At 38.0% G+C, this 19,480-nt stretch overlaps 1 protein-coding gene across 1 annotated transcript; it reads left to right on the top strand.

The window, feature by feature from the left end:
• Positions 1-669: 669 nt before the first annotated feature.
• tcima (transcriptional and immune response regulator a) lies at positions 670-1,682 on the top strand. Its single transcript, XM_042000530.1, has one exon. The coding sequence runs from the start codon at positions 819-821 to the stop codon at positions 1,119-1,121; it is 303 nt and encodes a 100-aa protein (XP_041856464.1). The 5' UTR covers positions 670-818; the 3' UTR covers positions 1,122-1,682.
• The last annotated feature ends 17,798 nt before the right edge of the window (positions 1,683-19,480 follow it).

Here is a 19,480-nt window from a genome sequence, read left to right on the forward strand (position 1 = left end):
TTTCAATTTGTTTTCCATTGATTTTATTTAATGTTGTCTTGAATGTGATAGATTTTTTCCCTGCATTGCATCTAGTGATCCTGTCTTCAGTGTTCTGCATACTTTATTATTAATGATTCTTATAACATTAGCATTTTTATATACAATATATACAAATTTATTAAATTATAAATGAGCCTATAGGAAGCTCTGCAAAGATGATCTTGAACAACTTAAATAAAATAAACTTAAGTGCAACTAAATATTAAAATAATCTTAAAAATGCTTTCATTTGAATGCATTTAGAAATGAAATATATGACCATTTATTTTTTAGATTTATTTAAAATGTGACAGTAGTTTTATGCATTAAAATGGATTTTTAAAGGTCTTGTGTTATTCCTTCACAATTTCATTTAAATACAAGTGTGTTGGGATTTGCTCTAGTTAATATGATTAATGTGGAGCCTATTGTACCCTACAGCATCTCTGTATTGAAGTTGTTTACCAAAAACAGGGCATCAGAGTGATGAAGGGATGGTTTGCAGTGTTTTCATCATAGGCAGGCGCGGAGCTGCGGATACTGCGCCGTGCGCACCGAGAGGCGGCGCTTCTGTCTGCTTCACGACTGCTGATGTCAACGTTGGAAGTGAGTCCTGCAGCACAACCCACAGCAGCTCTATAAATACCGCCAGGCTTCGCAGTCCTGCACTCGCTCCCTTCGCAACAAAAGCGCGTGAAGCCGCTCCGGCAAAGACTGGGCTCACCGAGCAACTCATCCTCACCGAGTTGAAGGGCCACAGTTAGAGCAGTGAAACGCGAGGACAAAGAAAAGTCAAGATGTCTTCCTACGTGTCCTCTGAGTGCCGCCGCGTAAGCCCATCTGTTCACGGCAACAAATTTGCCACGGCTCACCGCAAGAAAGCCGTGGCCAATATTTTCGAAAATGTCAACCAGGACGCGCTGATGAGACTTTTCCAGAAAACGGGCGACATGAAGGCGGAGGAGAGAGTTAGGAGCATCTTCTCCTTTACGCAGGATCCAGAGGAGACTGCGCGAGCTCTGATGGCTCTGAAGCAGCGAAAGAAGGACAAATTCCTCCAGATCGCGGGGATGGTCCGGCATCTGCTTAAACTGCGTTGACTGTGTTGTAGCAGTTTTTACTGTCTGTCCCTATGTCGGCTTATAGCCGAATGTGAAAACATTGCCAATGTGACTGGGCTACTGCCGCAGGTGCAACTCACCTGACGCCTGGAGAGTGGCGTCAGGTGCGGAGGAGAAAGTGCAGCCAGCCCCCTGAAGGGCGACAAGCGGCAACTGTGGCCTCGTAATCGGAGGTAGCAGCGGAGAGCCCTCCCTGGATAAGGTGGCACGAGATGAAGTGACTGGGAATATAAATGGAAAACATGTCTTCCCCCAGACTTGAATTCATCAGTGCATTTCTGTGGATGCCTGACTGTGAGGCAGCACCTTGCAAAGGTGCATATCACTGAGTTGATGCCATGCGCTGCTGTAATATAAGACTTTATGGTGCCGAAGAACTTGCCTACATGAATGCCTGTCCTGAACACATGCCTTGTCTCTGAGCTTCACTTTGTTGTATGAGCACTACTCATTAGTGGCCACTGATGTGTCACCAACTGTCATAGCACAATGTGAAACCTTCCTTTGATTGTTATTTTTAATAAATTATTTCCTTTTATACTTAAGTTGTCTGTCTTTATTAGGTACAGCATTGACATGATTTTCATTTGTATGACTGATGCATCACCATCAGCTTTTCAGCTCGGCTTTTTTCCAGCTTTCAGCTTTCAGAACACACATAAGGTTTACACATTTTCTGCTTAGCTGTGGTATAATATGGTTTAGCCTACGATGGTAATAAGGGAATCTGAGATTTTCATCATTTAAAGAATAGTTACACATCAAGAGACATTTTCTAAAATTTTCACAAATGACAAAAGTTTGCTGTTAAAAATTACATTTAATTGGGTAATTAGCTAATGTTACAGTCGTGTTTAGTGATTGAATTCTTTTTTATCTAAGTGATAAAAACATCTGCTGTCCAACATGTTCTGGTCTAAGTGTTAGTCATACAGGGAAATCCCTTACACTAAATAATTTAAATCACCATGGAAACAGGAAGCTGACCTCATGTCTTTGACATTAGCTGCAGATGGATAAAAGACAAAAGTATTCAGCAGTAGTTTAGAGTCTTCAGGGATTACATTATTACTCACTCAAAAAAAATAAAAAGTGATGTTCATTGTGACGCAGGCGAGAACATTAAAGGGGAATAGAGTAACTGATGATAGGATGCGGTTAATCTTTATTGGGTTTCCCCCCACGGCGCTGTACAGTATGCTTCACCAAACCGGCGTAAACCAGTCAGGCTCAGGTTGGCCTGAGAGGGGAGGGGTGGTGTAACAGCTTTCTGTGCCCAGCGTGTTTATATTGGAGTCTATTTAATAATCGTCCCTGCTCCCTAGATAAGAGACTGTTTAAGTAGCATTAAGGCTTAGATGTAGGAAAGCTTTGCTTCCTCACTGTCTGATTCTTTACCCCTGGTCAAGCATAATGACCCTTCCATTACAGTAAACCATTGACATTAACACCCCATTATAAAAGCTTTTTGTTATAGTTTGTATCAGCGGTAGGGTGAGTAAGCAGGCTTAGCTGCAGACACACAGATGAGTAGAGTGGATGTCTGCTAATCTCCTTGCTTTGATAGTCCCTGTACCGGCTCAAACCAGTTCACTGGGTTGCTGTGCATGACAACATCTGATTGCAGGCGCTCCTCACATGTGCCAAGAGATATGGGAGGCTTGAGTACCAGTCGCCCTAGGGTGTGTAACTCAGGTGTGACGGTTAAAGCAAGGATTTGCCTGCTGATGCACTGCACAAACAAATTACCACACAGAAAGCGTCCCACACTTTGTTCTATTTACTTTCATGCAGCTGTTAATGGTGAGAGGATTTTTCTCTGAAGAATAAATAAAATGTAATTTAATCCCTGTTTTTAAAGACGGAAATAATTTTTAAGGCAGTTGTCCATTTTTTAATCATAGTCCAAATAAATGTTTTCATGACTTTTGACAGATATTATGTTACAGAGCAAAATAGCAAAAACATGTATTGGCATTTGTAGGTGAAAGAGAAGTCCAGTATATATAGCCAGTGTTTTTAGAAGAATGTAAAAGAGGACAAAGAACCAAGATGAAAAAAGTTTAAGCTAGCAGTGACAAACACAACTATGCAGAGTTTTAGGTTAATTTTAGCCTTGTTGTTTCTAACTCACTTTCGGTTTGCAGCATTATTACAGAACATAGCAGGCAGGTGCTTGTTGTCAATATCAACTTGCTGTTGTACATAGTGCACTTAAAAGAAGAAGTGGAACATACTTCAGTTATTCTGAGAATAAGAATCTAATTTTGTAATAACTGTTTTCAGCTAAGGTTGTCATTTTATCACTTGTTTGATGGTCTGACTATTTTTATTCTTTTATCTTGCAGCTGTCCCTTTTGTTTGCCTCGTGTATCTCTCACCAGGCGGCTTTTTTTTTTATTGACTCCCTTTTCCCTTTTAAGGCTATCCAATTGTTTCGGAAAAGAAAGATAAATATTCAAGGTACTGGTCCAGGCCATCTTTGCCTTGTTGGCAGCAGTGTGCAGCAATGGACGCAAGCTCGTCCTCTCCCACCCTCTTCCTGCCTTTCATCGGTCTTAGAAAAGGCATATGCTTTCATGTGGCAGACACTGTGGAAGACAGCCGCAGGGAGAGGAAGGTATAGGCTGGAGATTATAGAGGAACCGGGTCAGGCATAAAATAACCTTATATAAATGAGGATATAACAAAAAAGTCCTCAAAATTGAATTTAATTTCATTGTTTGTTGTATTTCATTTTCATTTCTCCTTATTTGGGCCTGTTCCTTTAGGCTGCATACTTGTGGTTTTCTTGTAAAGACGCCAGCGAGTTAAATAGAGAAAGAGACTGAGGGAAGTGAAAAAGAGGTGTTTGATTAGTGATTACAGGCAGGGAGTGGCAGTGAGCTCAGTTCCAGTGCAGACCGGTTCAAACCAAGGTCTGTGGTGTGGAAACCAAGCATGAGCAACCCACTGGTTTAGGATTAGTCAGCGTTCAGTGAGATGATCATACCAAAAAACATTAACAGCCCTCAGAGTAAGTTGGAGTGTTGTTTGATGAAATGGTGTGGGTTGTGACACTTGGCCACTTTAACATTAACAAAAGACTTCTCCTGAAATTCCAGTAGCTGGATCTTTCCTGGGTAATGGATCAGACCCAGATCCAGCGGGCTCACTGACAAAGATGACTATATATCCATTTATCAGAAACTCAGTTTTAATTCACAATGCTTATTCTAAGAGGCTTTTTTAAACAACCGTTCAGCCACCCACCACTAGTTGCTAACGACTATGGAAATACACTCAGTATTTGGAGATGTTTAAATTTCTGTGATGTGTCTATAACTCATCGCTTCACTGTTTAAAGTCTGGATGTGAATGATCCTCCAAATAAAGCTGCACCCTATGATACAATATGATTTATAATTTATTAGAGGTTAGAGGCTAGAAAAATACACAATAAGGGCCAGCATCTGAGAAAGTTTCTGGGAAATGTATAAACTACTGGAACAGATTACTATAACCTGCTCAAATAAACATATGCTCAAAGGCTGACGCTTGTTGACTATGGTAAAATTTTAATTAACTTGTGACGTAAAAGTTTATTTTAACATGTAGTGAATGGGTTGCAACAACAATGGGTTTTCCCTCTAGCACTCTGAAAAGGAGAATATTTATAGCCTTAAAAAGCTAATTTACTATCTAATGTGGGACAGACATACACATTTTTTCCATCTGTAAAAAAACAAAAACAAAAACAAAAAAAAACCCCTTTCATTCCTTATATTAAAATAGTGATGTTTTCATCAGCCATAGCTGCACTTTATATGTAGGAATTATCACCAACATTTATGATACATGAGATTTGCAAAAAGTTAATATGTTGGTGTTTATTTGTGTGCTTCTTTGTTTAGTCAGGTAATTGTATTTGTATCTACAGCAAACACAGCAAAAATTATATTAGTTAAATTATCTCTCTCTTGTATTTCTTAATTTCTAATTCAAACTGGTAAAAATACTAAACTTTTCTTTTGCTACAATTCCTGCCATGGCTGAAATACAGTTAGGCCAGATATGCAGGTATGAATTAAAACTGTGTCTCTGAAAGGGAGTGATATAACGCTACAATCATTAACATTCTCATTAAGTTGAATAGCAAATAATTATTATTTATGACTTTTTATGATTTCCAATAACACACGCACACACAAAAGAGAGTAAAAATAACCTGCTTCAACATTGGAATTTCCTTTTGTGGACTTTTAGGTTTTCATCTGATTTGATTTAATTTAACTTTAGGTGGAGGAGTTTGGACTTTCAGTGTAGATAAGGCCTCTCTTGGAGAAACTCTACATAAAAAGGTAGGAGGTTGTTGATGGAGGGAATTATATTAGCTTAGTGTGAAACTTGCCTTAAGGACCAAAACTAATTTGTTTTGGCAACAAATCTGGATAGTTTAGAGCAGCCGTTCTCAAACTGGAAATCTAATGTATATTATCTTGGGTGTTGTGGCTCAAAAAGTTTGAGAACCACTGGTTTAGAGCATAAAATTACTTAAGAAAGTTTGGGTTAAAATCACAGTCTGGCATCCAATACAGCCTGCTTGATCTTAAATGTGCACACTGAAAGAGACTAGCAGACTATCATTTGGGGGTTTACCATCTTAGAGCAATTTAGTATGGCCTGATGAAGATACCCCCAAAAGACAAAATAAAATAAACAAAACAAAACTGTTATTTGGATTCTTGAACAACAAAGCAAACTTTTCATTTGTTCAGGAAACTTAGATGATGCAGATTTCTAAGCTCTGAGTTCTTAATCAGGGCATGACAGTGAAATTAAATCCGAATCTGATATGAATGACTGTTCAGAGTCCAACCCTAAAGTCTAACTGAAAAAGTTTAGTCAGTGAGTATAATGAGTTTCTAATGATTGTAAAGCACTGCCCTGTTTTCTGTACCACGTGCCAAGCAGCTGGTTGACAGGCGGGTCAGGATGGAGCGAGAGTCAGACAGTAAAAGTGATGTCAGATACATCCAGAAAGAGGGTCAAATGTATAAAAAGAAGAATGCAGGAAATGAAAGGGCATTGACTGAGTTTTCCTTGAAGCGTCGGCCTGTCTGGCTCATTGCTCTTCCCACAGGGGCCCCAAGTGTGCAGTGGAACCATCCGGAGGAGCTTTCATGACAATGCAAGAGAAACGCACTTAAAATGAAACACATACCTCACCATAAAACTAAGGACTCCTGGAATTTGATGCATTGGAAGTCTCTGATTGTCACTGGATTGATGTTGCTTCCGCAGACACAAAAGTACTTTGTTGATTTTGGAAGAGTCATTGCAGTGTGCGCTCCTGGCACTGCTGTGTTATTTGCTTTGGATTCATATTAACATTACTGTACAGGTTGCGTCAGCAGTCTGCGTAAAAAGTGACCCCTGCTTTGGAATGGCACCTGCAGAAGTTCCCATGTAGACACTGTGACGCTTCATTCACATCCCAGAGGAAACTTTTAAACCAACATGGCAGCTTAGGATCACACCCTAGCTTGCGACAGCAATCCTTCCTGTCACTGTGATAGCTGGTTAATCTGACAAACATGATGGACGGTGCGGATGACCACAGTGTGGTTAATATGACCATATATGGCAACAGCGCTTTTGTTCCGAGGAAACAGTTCCCATGTGGTGTGTTTGACAAATTATTTTTTTTCTCTGGAAACTTGACAATATGTGTTCCTTTCTGTGGGCTGATTAACTGGTAATTTCCTAGTACGTCTACAGTATGTGGCACACATAGTGCTTAATCCAAGCATAAACCCAGTAGTACAACTAAAACAATGTAACAACTAAACTGCATCTGGTACATTTCTCAAACATTTCTCAAAGTCTTGTCAAATATTATAAGTCTATATAATGTTTAGATGGAGTTTTGGAATCAAGGTGGGAATGAAACAAAACATCCCAAAGCTAGATTAATAAAACTTTAACTCATAAAGTATCAAACAATAGTATAAAATCAAATCAGAGGTCAGTTGCTTCATTAGTCTTTACCTGGGCAAAATATGGTTTTTAGCTGAATGCTAACATTTGCATGCTAACATCTTTGTTAGGACACTTAAAATGATTTAAAATAAAGCATCACTGAGTTGATAAAATGGAGGGAGAAAAAAGGGAAATCATGCAACAATAACCAGTCAACTCCCTGACTCCTCCTCATTACAAATACAGCCAAGTCTTTTTGTATTTTTGTTAGTTTGCATTCTGTGAAAAATCAAAATATCAAACAAACAAAACTTTTTAAAAAGAACTTGTGTTGTTTTTAAAGCACTTAATGATAAGGAGATGAGTGTTTTTATGGAAATCCAGCAAAGAACTGCTGAGACAAGATAATTATATCTGGACTACAGTTGACTGTTGGTATTGCAACGTTGCTGAAAAAACTATGCTGATAACATGACATTGTGGACGATGCTCGGCTGGCAACATAAGAACCATGTGCTTTGTGCTTGAAACCTGAATATTTAACATATACAGTATCTCACAGAAGTGAGTACACCCCTTGCATTTTTGCAAATATTTCATTATACCAAACTCTAAAAACTAAACTTTGATATTCTGTATGTCAAAGTTTAATTTCTATAGTGTTGACATGTCATCAGTGTGCATGAAAAGATGTAATGAAATATTAGCAAAAGTGTGAAGGGTGTACTCACTTCTGTGAGATACTGTACATACTAAAATCAAGTTTTCAATCAAATCCATAGATATAATAAAAATGTAAAACTCTGAAAATTTGTACACTTGACCTAAAATCTTTTTTTTTTTGTCATTTTTGTGACAGGATACAAAGCATCACAATTATGAAACAAAATAGTTGACAGCTGATAGGGCTGCTTTATGATGATTACCAGCTGGGCATCACACTGGCTGTGGAGTCTCCTGTTGCAAACATTACTTGCACATAGAACTGACACATAGAGCTCGGTCCATCTTGGGGAATTAGTGCTGTGTAAGCAGAGAAGGGGCAACCCCGTGGGCTGAGTGTTCTGACCTTTTTTAACCTCTGCCTCTGTAACTGTCCTTCTGACAGGATGGTCTGTTCTTTGAGTTTGTGTGAGATGACTCCCTGGAGTTGCAGCGGTGTCATGTCCAGGGCTTGGTCAGGATGGGGGCCTCTATTGTTTGCCTGTATTAGTGTGTGATTGTATGTTGTGTAAGAATCTGTGTGTGTGTGTGTTTCAGGCACTTCTGGAGAAAGCCCTTTCCTGTGAGGCGCTGTAGGCTCCTTGTCGGGCTGGGCGGCCGACAGCTCTGCAGACATGCTGTCTCGGTCAGTTCCACCACAAGGCCTTACCATTGTTCTACCCCTCACTCCCTTTGTCCTGTCCAGTCTGCCAACCCCCCTGCCTGCTCTGCAGCACCTCCACCCTCTCCTCCTGTCTCTTGCCCTGCAGGTGCAGCTGATCTGTGGCCCAAAGGAGGAAGCGCAGGCCTAGAAACAATAGCGGTCTTCAGCTCCTATTTATACATCAATTCTTTGTTTTATCTTTGCATTTGACAACCTATTTTGGGTCTTTGACATCAGTTTGTGCAAATTTGTAGCCACTTTGGATTGTATAATCCCCTGCATCAGCATATGAATACAGTTATGTTCATCTTGATGTTGCTCGGATTCCCTTTTGCCCAAGGTTTCAAGTACATGCAATATCGGATCAGTGCTTCATGTTTACTATCAATTACATATGCACTACAGTATATTGACTTCTTTTTTTATTATGCATCTGAATGTACCATGAAGATAACCCATAACTGACAACTTTATATTTTAGTAGCATTACCTTATCAGAGTTGAAAAGTTAAAACAGTCTCAAGCAGTCTCAGCATTTATTGAGGGAAAGGCAGAGAAAACCACACAACAGGTGCAATAAATGCTATCTCTTCTGGTCAAGTGCAACGTTTCAGCGATAGCATCGTTATGAGTGTTCTGCGACTACTTACGAGGTCGTGCTGATGGACACAGATGGCATAATACAGATCAAAGTGCTTGGCAAGTGTGGCAGACAGATAACATGTTATAGGGCATCGAGTGCATCCCCTGGGTACAGTACAGCAATTCTAAGTGCTTTTTCAGAGTGACTGGACTCTGGACACTGACTTAATGATAGTGCAAAGTGACATTATTCCTGCACAGTCACATGTCAAACACAAACAGAACACAGAGTACCCAGTCAGTAGTTTCCTTAGACACACTGCCTGAAATACGAAAACTGTTTACTGAAGAAACTATTGGAACAACTTTTCCTAAAACATGTCAAACTGGCCAGGAGATAATTTTTTTTATTTTTCACTACAAAACCCCTAAAATGTTTGTTTTTCCTGATTCACCAAGTTTGCTTTTTATTACAGGAAGGAGTGTGGGACACAGTAACACTGTAAAGTTATGTTGTCAAAGCTTTATCAATTTAGGGAAGTAAAATGTACTCAAAATATGACTGTCTCATGAGTATGTAGTAAACATAAAACAACATGAGTACTACTGCGCACATGCATCTTTTTGTTGTTATGGCACCTAAGCACTTTAAAGTTTCCTAAAAATGTAGAGTTTGATGTTTTCTAGATGTGGATAGAAATAAATCTTTTTTCTTTTGACAGCCGATTTACCACATGAGAAATTGTGACTGAAAAGTGGCCAACATATTAACTCAAGTGTTTGCTTTTTCTTGTAAAATACTGATTTTATATGCTGAATTTAATTAGACAAATCAGGGTTCAAACAACTACAAGACTTAGTCTTTGCTGGAAATTTGGCTATATAGTTTGCCCCCTCAAAAAAAGTTAGAAGTTGTAGGATGTCCCAAAATACTTGTCCAGTACATAGTAACATTGGGTATTTTGGTCAATAAATGAATTTCCCTTCCATTTATTGACACAACTCAAAAGGGGAATTATATTCTATCAACACTCTGGACTAGGACAGTGACAGTGCTCCAAATAAATGGCCAGATTGAGCTAATAGTGTAGCTGACAGCAGGCAGATTATTGACAATGGAGCACTATTGAAACGGCTCAAACCTCAAAATGTGCAAAAACTATATTGATTTTAATACTCTTGCAATTTTGCATCAGAATGTTGTTTACTTTGTGACCCCCAAAGGACTCAACAAAAAAAATGTTCATGTCGCTACAAGTCATTGCTTGGTGGCAGCTCAACATATCCTGCTACTGATCAACTATAACCACAAGGTCAAATTCCAAAGCCTGGACTAAGAGACTGTAAGAGTGAATGAAAAGAATGAAATTTTCCCAAGAAAACTGACACAACCCCTGATGTAGTAACAAATAAACAATCCAGACATGATCTGGTGTATAAATTGACTGCAAACCTCTTCTTTGGTCCCATTCAGAGCAGTTTTCCTAGCTCTCTGAACTTTGGCATAACACTGACAACTCATAAATTCTTCACACAATCTCCCTTAAAAACATAAATATATCCCATCAACGCCTCCTTTTCACTTAGTGTTTTCTGTAATCTTATTTGCTATTGTTTTTTTTTACTTGTTCTCAGGTTGTTCCTGTGGTACCAGTCATTTGACTTGACATTAATTGTACCATCTGAACAATAAAACATACAAGCCATGCATGCAGGTTTTTCTAACTGTCCAACCATGTTATTTGTACATGCATATTAGTTTTGACATTCTAAAACAAATATGAGGGGTTTTGGAACTGCATCTTTCATCATATAGAGGTTATATGTATTTGGGACCAAATAAACACTGATTAAACTTATAGTCAGTCAGTCGACTTTTAAACATTTAAACACAACATATGTTGACCAACTATTTGTTAACAACTAAGAGTGATCAAATAGAAATAAAAATTTGGGGACCTAAATAATTAAACAGAATATAGAAGAAATAAAAGACTATAGAAACACAAGCACAGAACAAATAATCAGCAAAAAAATGCCAAAGCTCAGTCTGGTTAAAAAGCAAGAGAGTAAAAATAAGTCTTTAAATGAGATTTAAAAATGTCCACAGTTGGTAAGGTCTTAATATGAATGGGGACAGATTCCACAGTTCAGGGGCAACAACAGAAAAAGCTCTTTCCTTTTTTAATTTCAGCCTGGACCTCAGGACAACAAGAAGTGACTGAACAGCAGACCTCAGCAATCTAGTAGGAGTGTGTGGGGTTAAAATATTGGTGAGATAAGAAGCGGTCAGCCCGTTTAAAGACTTAAAAACAAACAATAGAATTTTAAACTGAACTCTAAAACTAACAGGTAGCCAGTGCAATAAAGCTAAAATTGGTGTGTCGTAGTTAACTTAACATGCGGGGAGCTGCATTTTGGACCAACTGCAAAGGCACAACAACTGACCCACACCTGAATAAAGGCTGTTGCAGTAGTCAAGTCTAGATGAAATAAAAACATGAGTGACTTTTTAAAAAAATCTGATAAGGAAAGAAAATGCTTGACTTTTGCAGGAATTCTGAGCTGATAAAAGCTGGTGCTTACCACAGCACCTATATGTTTGTCAAATAAAAAGGCACTATGAAAAATGACTCCCAGCTTTTTTTTTATGGAGGTTTTGCAAGGGACCAAGATCAACTTTCTTGGCCATGCCAGCATGGCAGTCTGGAGGTCCAAGCAACAGAATTTCCGTCTTGTTCTCATTTAAAATTTTTTGCCATCTAGGTATTGACATCTTCTAAACAGTTCAAGAGTGTGTTTATAGGAGTCTGGCTGTTTTGTTTCAGAGGGACGTATATCCGTGTATCATCTGCATAGCAGTGATACGAGATGCTATGGTTTTTAAAAACGAACCCTAGAGGAAGCATATAGTTAAAAAAATAAAAATCGACCTAGAATTGATCCCTGGGGACTCCCGCAGGAGAAGGGGGCTTAAGAGGAGGAAAATGTTGACAGAGAAACTTCTGTTAGTGTGTGAAGACTTGAACCAGTCAAGTACAGTACCTTTAAGACCAATCATTTGTTCAAGCTGTGATAATAAGATGCCATGAGCGACCATATCAAAAGTGGAGTTAAGATCTAAAAGATCTAAAATAGCAGAGTCCCCAGAATCTGTAGCGCATAAAAGATGATTAAAAACCTTTAAAAGTGCAGATTCTGTACTGTGGAGGGCTTTGAAACCAGACTGGTAAACATTGTTAAGACCGTGATCATTTAAAAATGTCTTAAGCTGGATTATAAAGTGAATGCTCTCATGTAATTGTGGAGGTGTAGAATGGCTCAGGAATAGATTTAAAAGTGCATAACTATATAATTTAGCAAACCATTAAAAGTAAAACTGTGTGCGTCTTCAACATTGGTCTAAGTGGAAATTATTTTCAAACAAATGTTCATGTTCATAGTTCCAGAAGAGTTGCACAAAACAATAGTTGTCTACAAAACACAAATATGCTCGCCATCACTGGGCTGGGACAGGATCTTGTTAAAGCCAAGGGAAACAGATAAGACTCAATTGCTCTGTAGCTGATCCATATCAGAGCGGGCAAACGTCAGGCATTGCGCTACTGTGAGAGCGGATATGTAGTTCATCTGCCAGAGTCACGCTTTGGTCAGGTCTACAGTCTGCAGTAGCAGATGATGTCCTGAGCAGCTGCTGTTGGCAGTTCATTAGGTCTTCCAGCACAATGAGTGTTAAAGTGATTTTCAAGTGAACAATGCACTTTGTTCACAAGTGCAGAGCATCATCTACCTCCTCCTGTTATCCTGCAATATGATCAGGCCACATCTAGTGAGCAATATCCAACTATCATGGCACACATTTAACAAATACTTTGGCAGACACAGCGGCTCCATCTCAGGCCTGAACCTGAACTCTTTTATTTTTGCAATCACACTTTTCAAACTTTCAAATTCAGCAAAGATATGATCTTTGTAAACACAGCGTGATTTGAAGTCATGTAAAGATTTTCACACACTTTTGTGTAATTTAGTGTGTAATTTAATGTTTAAGTTATTAAAATGAAAGACAGAGTCTACAGCTACATAACTGTACTTTGAGCCTTTAATTACACACAAGGGGAGTTTTAAGCTGAATGTTTGCATCAGCATGTTTATATTCACAATGTTAATGCTAGCTACTTGGCAATAACTGCAATTTCAGATTAGTCTTGTCTTGTTTGCATTTGTGCCTCAAGACAAAAATAAGATGAGGAGCAGAATTTAATGTAGCTATTTAAACTAAATCAAATAATTTAACTTTTTGAACATTTTTAGTATTATTAAAATTTCAGTCATTTGTAAACCATTTGGTCTTTGCAGCCCTGCTCAGTCAGCATAAACTCTCTTAACTCTGCTCACATATACATTTTGTCCTCCTCCTTTGTTGTTCAGCCCCTTCTTAGATGTGACTGTATTTATCGTGACCTATAATCAACATCACTTTGATAATCAGAGCGAGAGGGAGGCAGGCGGTAGTTGTAAGACCATGACGGTAGCTGATGAGAGCTTTTAATCTTGCTACTCATGTCAGCTCAGTGCAGCAGTGACGATAAAGACTTTGGCAAACCAGTGAGGCCACGTGATGATATTATGACTGGTGCAGATGAGAGTTAGTTTCAATAGGACCTTTAGGGGGTCTGCATTGCTGCTACACATAATGGATGACATGACCTTAACTGCCTGCGAGAGGATAAAACAAAAACTAAAGAAATAAAAAGGTCAGAAGACTTTCTTAGGCTACTGAATATATAACATACCCAGAATGAGTCTATCTTCAAATTAGTTGACAATATTACAGCTTGTTTCACCAATAAACTCAATGTCCATCGTTCAATACCAGATCCAATGGTCTTCCAGGGTCTTTGACTTCCACAGTGCTTTCTATTGGTCACCCTCTGTCTTCTGCGGCCTGAAGCCCACTCTCATTAGTTTATCACACGAAACTATCTTCATAATGGATGCTTCTTGTTTCATTCTGGACACTAGCTGTAATAATCCTCTACCCTCATGTTTCTGTTGATCATGAGTCCTGCAGTGCTGGAACCTCCCATCCAGGGTAAGCCTTATCATCTTTGGCATTTATGCACTTCTGAGGCCCGCTTACTGTTCCAGCTGGGTCTGAATGTATTTTACATGATCATGTTCATTAAAATTTATACATATATATATATTATATATATGTGTATGTATATATATATATATAAAGAGATTTGTATCACTATGTTATTATAGCACATTTTAAACTGTCTTGCTTCATCATACTATGATCATGATTTGTTTCCTCTCTTCATCTTTACCAGTCTGCATTGTAGTCAACTGCATGCAGCCCAAATCCTGTAATTATGTACACCTGGGTCAACCTTAATTCCAAAAGAATATTAAATATAAGACACAAGTAGGACAAGTAACAGAAAAACAAGGTTGTGTGTTTTGAAGAAAATATATTCAGGAGAATCTCCATCATCTACAAAATGTTTGTGTAGCCGACCCACAGGAAGGATGTTTGCATCAGCAGAGTGCCAATCAGTTTGTCCATGCAGACACAGATACATCAATCAAACCTTACTCTTTTCTTTCAAAGGAACTGCTTGCTCCAATCATGTAATAAAAACAGATTTCACAAAAACCTGACATTTTCAGTGATAAACTAAACGTTATACATAAAGCACCAAATCATATTTTCAGTGCCCTCAGGGCACTTCACATTGAGAAGTACAAATAAACCTGTTCATTCCTGCCAGCAGTCACAGAGTTTCTAGAGATGTTGATAGCTTAAAAGTGAGTTGAGGACAGCGGAGGCTTTGAAAAAAAAAGTGATTACAATCTACAGAGTGTCTGCCTGCATGTGCTCAGACCAGGCTGTCAGCTCCGAAACCGGTTTCAAACCTGTTGAGATTAACCCTGTGGGTTAAGTCAGAGGGAGCTGGAGAGAGCAGTGGAGCTCACCACTGCTTTATCCAAGCAGCCTGGCACCTACAGTAAAGCCTATTAGCAGATCAGCTGTCAGCCGGGCAGCGGAGACGCACCATACCACACACAAAGTAGTCACATCACTGAACAGGCTGAATTTTGTAACAAAATTGTGACAAAAGTGACAAAATTTGGTTAAACCTTTAGGTATTCTCAAAACAAATGATGTGACGAGCACATGACGCAATAAAATGAAAGCCATGACTCATTCCTTTAGATGTGAAAGTTATACACATTTAATCAGATTTAGAGCACTGAAAGCACACAGGTGCTGCAATAAGTTACTAAGCATATTGTTGCCAGCAGCTCCGTGTCATTGATTTCCCCTGGCTGGAGTTATGACACAACCATGGAGGTCGGCTTGTCTCTTTTTGCACCAGCTTGTTGTCTGGTTTGTGACCTTTCTCCATGTTGATCCAAGCCTCCAGCAGCATATACAGGTGTGAAAAATACCTGAATCTGTGTCAGCCAGAGCATGGAAAGAGAGAGAGAAAGAGAGAGAGTTTACAAGAGAAGGACAGATAGAAATGAGCATGCAACGTTGCTTCTTTGTATTACTGGGGCTTTTGTGCTACCTGGAGCGGGCGGGCACTGAGAAGAGGTGGATAAGATTACTGTTGACATTCAAGTGAAGCAACCAGAACTGGTTCTAACTCGTTTTTGCTGTTTCTTTTGTCCTGTGTAGTTGTATCAGCCTCTCGTAATGTTTGTTCTCAGTGTAAATGATCTGAGCACAGATGGCAGGATAGGGGTACAGGTGGTGTCTAGAATGATGGTAACCTGCAGTGTTTCTCATCACTTACATAAATATTCAGCCCTATTTTACTGTGGACTTTAAAGTGTGTCCAGATCCCAGCAGCAGTGGAAAACAATCTGTATGTGTGTGTGTGTGTGTTGTTTTTTCTCTTTAGTGTAATTTACACCATGATAACACAGTGAATGATGTCCAGAAGGTTTCTTAGACTAACTGGTGTAGAATATAAAGATCCAAGGACAAGGTAAAGTCTAGAAACACTGGTGTGGATTCAGTGCGGAGAGCGCCATCTGGTGTTACCAGTTGGAGTGACAATTTAAAAATTCCAGAAATGTCTTTCTTTTTATTGTTTTAAATTTTTGGTTATAAACTATTTGAAAGGAAAAAAAAGAGTTATTATTATGAAACAAAAAGGTACAACATGCATGCAAACTATTTAATTTATTAAAAAGACGCAGTTAACATATTTGTATGTTAAAAAATTATGGAAAAATGCGGATCTTTGCTAAAATACTAGTGAAGTATTCACTGACTAATCATTCCACCAAGCCAGTAAGGTGTACCCTGCCAGGACTTGATCGCATTCATTGACATTTATATAAAGGCTCTTGTAAATATACTTTTAATTGGTATCATGTTGGAATATTGACGTTTTAAAGTTACAGTGGGAATTATTCCTATGACAGCAGCTTTTGGAGCAGAAATAGGAGAAGCACAGCAGTCAATGTGCAGAGTCTGACAGGACTTTACTGACAGCATGCACACACAGGACACTGAAAGTGAAACCACTAAATGTGATCCAACCACCATTTGTTCAATTATTTATGCATCTTCTGGGGTGGGGTGGCTCAGTGGGTAGGGTGGTCGTCTTGTAGCCTGAGGGTTGCTGGTTCGATCTTTTGTCTGTTGAGCTCATGTCGAGGTGTCCCTGAGCCAGACACCAAACCCCAAATTGCTCCTGATGGGTTGTGGTTGACAGTCTTGAATGGCAGCTTCCGCCATCAGTGTGTGAATATGTGAATGTGATGTATAATGTAAAGTGCTTTGGGCATCATTCCAGGTACAGAAAAGCGCTACAGACCATTTACCACCTCAGTTTTTGTTTTAAAGCCAATATAACCAGTTCCAAAGTTCTGGAGCTGCAACATTTTACCAGAATGTACTTGAATGTAGTTTTAAATAATTAGATTTATTGTCTTTTGTATGTTAATGTTATGTTGATGTTAATGCAATGTATGTTATGTTATTTACTGTGAAATATTCTAGTACGGCGAGAATATATATATAAAATAATATATGTAGATATATATATATATATATATATATATATATATATATATATATATATATATATATATATATATATATATATATATATATATATATAAATATAATAAATTGCATCTTCTGAAGAAACTAATCCTTATATGAGTAAATGTATTGCAACTAGCTTTGCAATCACTCAGCTGACTTACAAGTTAAAACTTTAGGCAGCTGTAACACATCTCAGGTGTTTCGTTCCTTTGGTGCCCATCACCACGCTGTTCCGCATAGAATAAAGTCATTTTCATATTTCCGACTGAACTGTTGTTATTTCAGAGAAATTGTAATTTATTTACCATCTAAATAGCAAATAATCAATGTTTTATTTTAATTATAATGGTGAAACACTATACAATTGTATATACAATCTAAAATTTATTGATATTTTGATATGTGTATTTTGAGATGTTTTTCACACAACTCAATACAGTCTAATGAAAAAGCTAAAAATGATTTCCCCATAATTTTTCTTTGTACAATTTAGTCTTCTATGTGGGGGTACTGATGCTGTTTCTGTGAAGCATTCTCCCATCTAGTGGTCAAAATGTAAATCTCCACTTTACAACAAGGGTGTTCGAAAGAGAGGGGATGAACATTTGTATTCTATCAACTCACCAGATAAATCACCAGATAAATTTACCTTGTTAAAAGACAAACTTCTATTTCAAGGCAAAGTTGATTAGACATATGTCTTCATGTTGAAACAATAAAGTCAGTTTCCTCTGTTTGCATTCAGGAGCCAAAGCTATTTTCTGTTCTTACTAAGTCTTTACATTTTGCTTTGTTCACATTCCACTTGTCATTGTTCTTTTGCTGTTAATTCCACAAATTTGTCATGGGCAATGCTACACAAAAAGACACAGGGGATGGAAAAAAAGAAACCCAGAATAAACATGAGGCTTATGAGTTACATCCTTTGATGTTTGCTGGTGAAGAGGAAATACAGTGCTTTGATCCACTCAAGGGGGAATTACATTATAGATCATTTTCTATTATTCTGTCACAAGATGTACAGTAGGATAAAAAAAAAAAGATTGCTAATTGCATAACTCATTAACAACCCAGTGTGCAAAAGAATCCAGAGAGAAGTGTGAGAACTGGTTAAATCACTCTTATCTGAGCTCAAGAGAGAAGGATTTACAGAATAGTTGCCTTTAATCTGTTGTGCAGTTGTCCTTGGAAAATAATGTTTATGTTAATAGGTATTTATTTCTCTTACATATCATATAAGCTGCAGCTTAAAGTGCTTCACAATGAAAATACAGGCACTGAGTGCTACACATAAAATTTACAAAATATACATAAAATAATTGTAATAACTAACATATGATGTATATTTTTTGTTAAGATGACTTAAAGAATACTGAATATTTTATATCTAATTCAGAAGGTAATTTCTGTTGTGAAATGAAAACATCACTCCTTCAAAGTCACATGCGGAATGACAAATTGGTTTCAACATTTCAACAACAGTTTGAAAAGTGTTGCAGTATTTACAGTCAGAGAACTCACAAGTTGGAGAAATCGAGAGGAAATCTAACAGGGAAGCGAAGCTAAAGCTGAGCTAACAGCTACTACTACAAAGGAGCAACTTTCTCCATCTACAACAACTTAATACTCTCAAATTTTAAAGCGTTTTTGGCGAGATTGTGGATTTTTACAATTTTGCGTTGGTTACTTATTTTATATTGTTACAGCATATTTCTTGAGTGCAGAGTGAATGTGCATTTTGCAACACTTTTTACTTGAGCAAAAGTATCTAACCAAATCTGGCGGACTTGAGTACAATCCTCCAATAAACTAATAGTGTGTAACCTTTGGTGATTATGCATCATGAAGGTTGAGGTCAAATACTGACTGGTTGAAAGTTACATGAATGGGCTGACAACAATAAATATTGTCACAAATAAAAGATTCATTCATTTATTTATTTTCTATACCTTTTATTCCATTTTGGGCTCGTGGGGGAGCTGGAGCCTATCCCAGCAATTAGCAGGCGAGAAGCAGGGTACACCCTGGACAGGTTGCCAGGCCATCGCAGACAAATAGGACAAAGTGTTAAAAATAAAAAAAGAAGTAAGATTGAAACGCTTATATAACTACAGTACACAATCTTCATCATTTTAACAATCAGACTGAAAAAAAAGAATATCCAGAACAGAAAAGAAGGAAAAGACAGAATAGTTCATCAAAATGGTCAACAGTATCAGTAAAGCATCAAAATGGAATAAAAGTTATTTTTTTTCCATTGAGACACATGAACAACCTAACTTTAGACTGTTTCTGTTTCAGTCATTTTCGTGGTTAATTTACTGTAATAAACTTTCATTTTATGTGTTTCGC

The sequence above is a fragment of the Melanotaenia boesemani genome, chromosome 11 (assembly GCF_017639745.1).
Source record: "Melanotaenia boesemani isolate fMelBoe1 chromosome 11, fMelBoe1.pri, whole genome shotgun sequence".
Classification (NCBI taxonomy): Eukaryota; Metazoa; Chordata; class Actinopteri; order Atheriniformes; family Melanotaeniidae; genus Melanotaenia; species Melanotaenia boesemani.

What these genes read in the sequence shown, in the direction of transcription:
- tcima (XM_042000530.1), top strand. Translation starts at nt 819, where the DNA reads ATGTCTTCCTACGTGTCCTCTGAGTGCCGCCGCGTAAGCCCATCTGTT.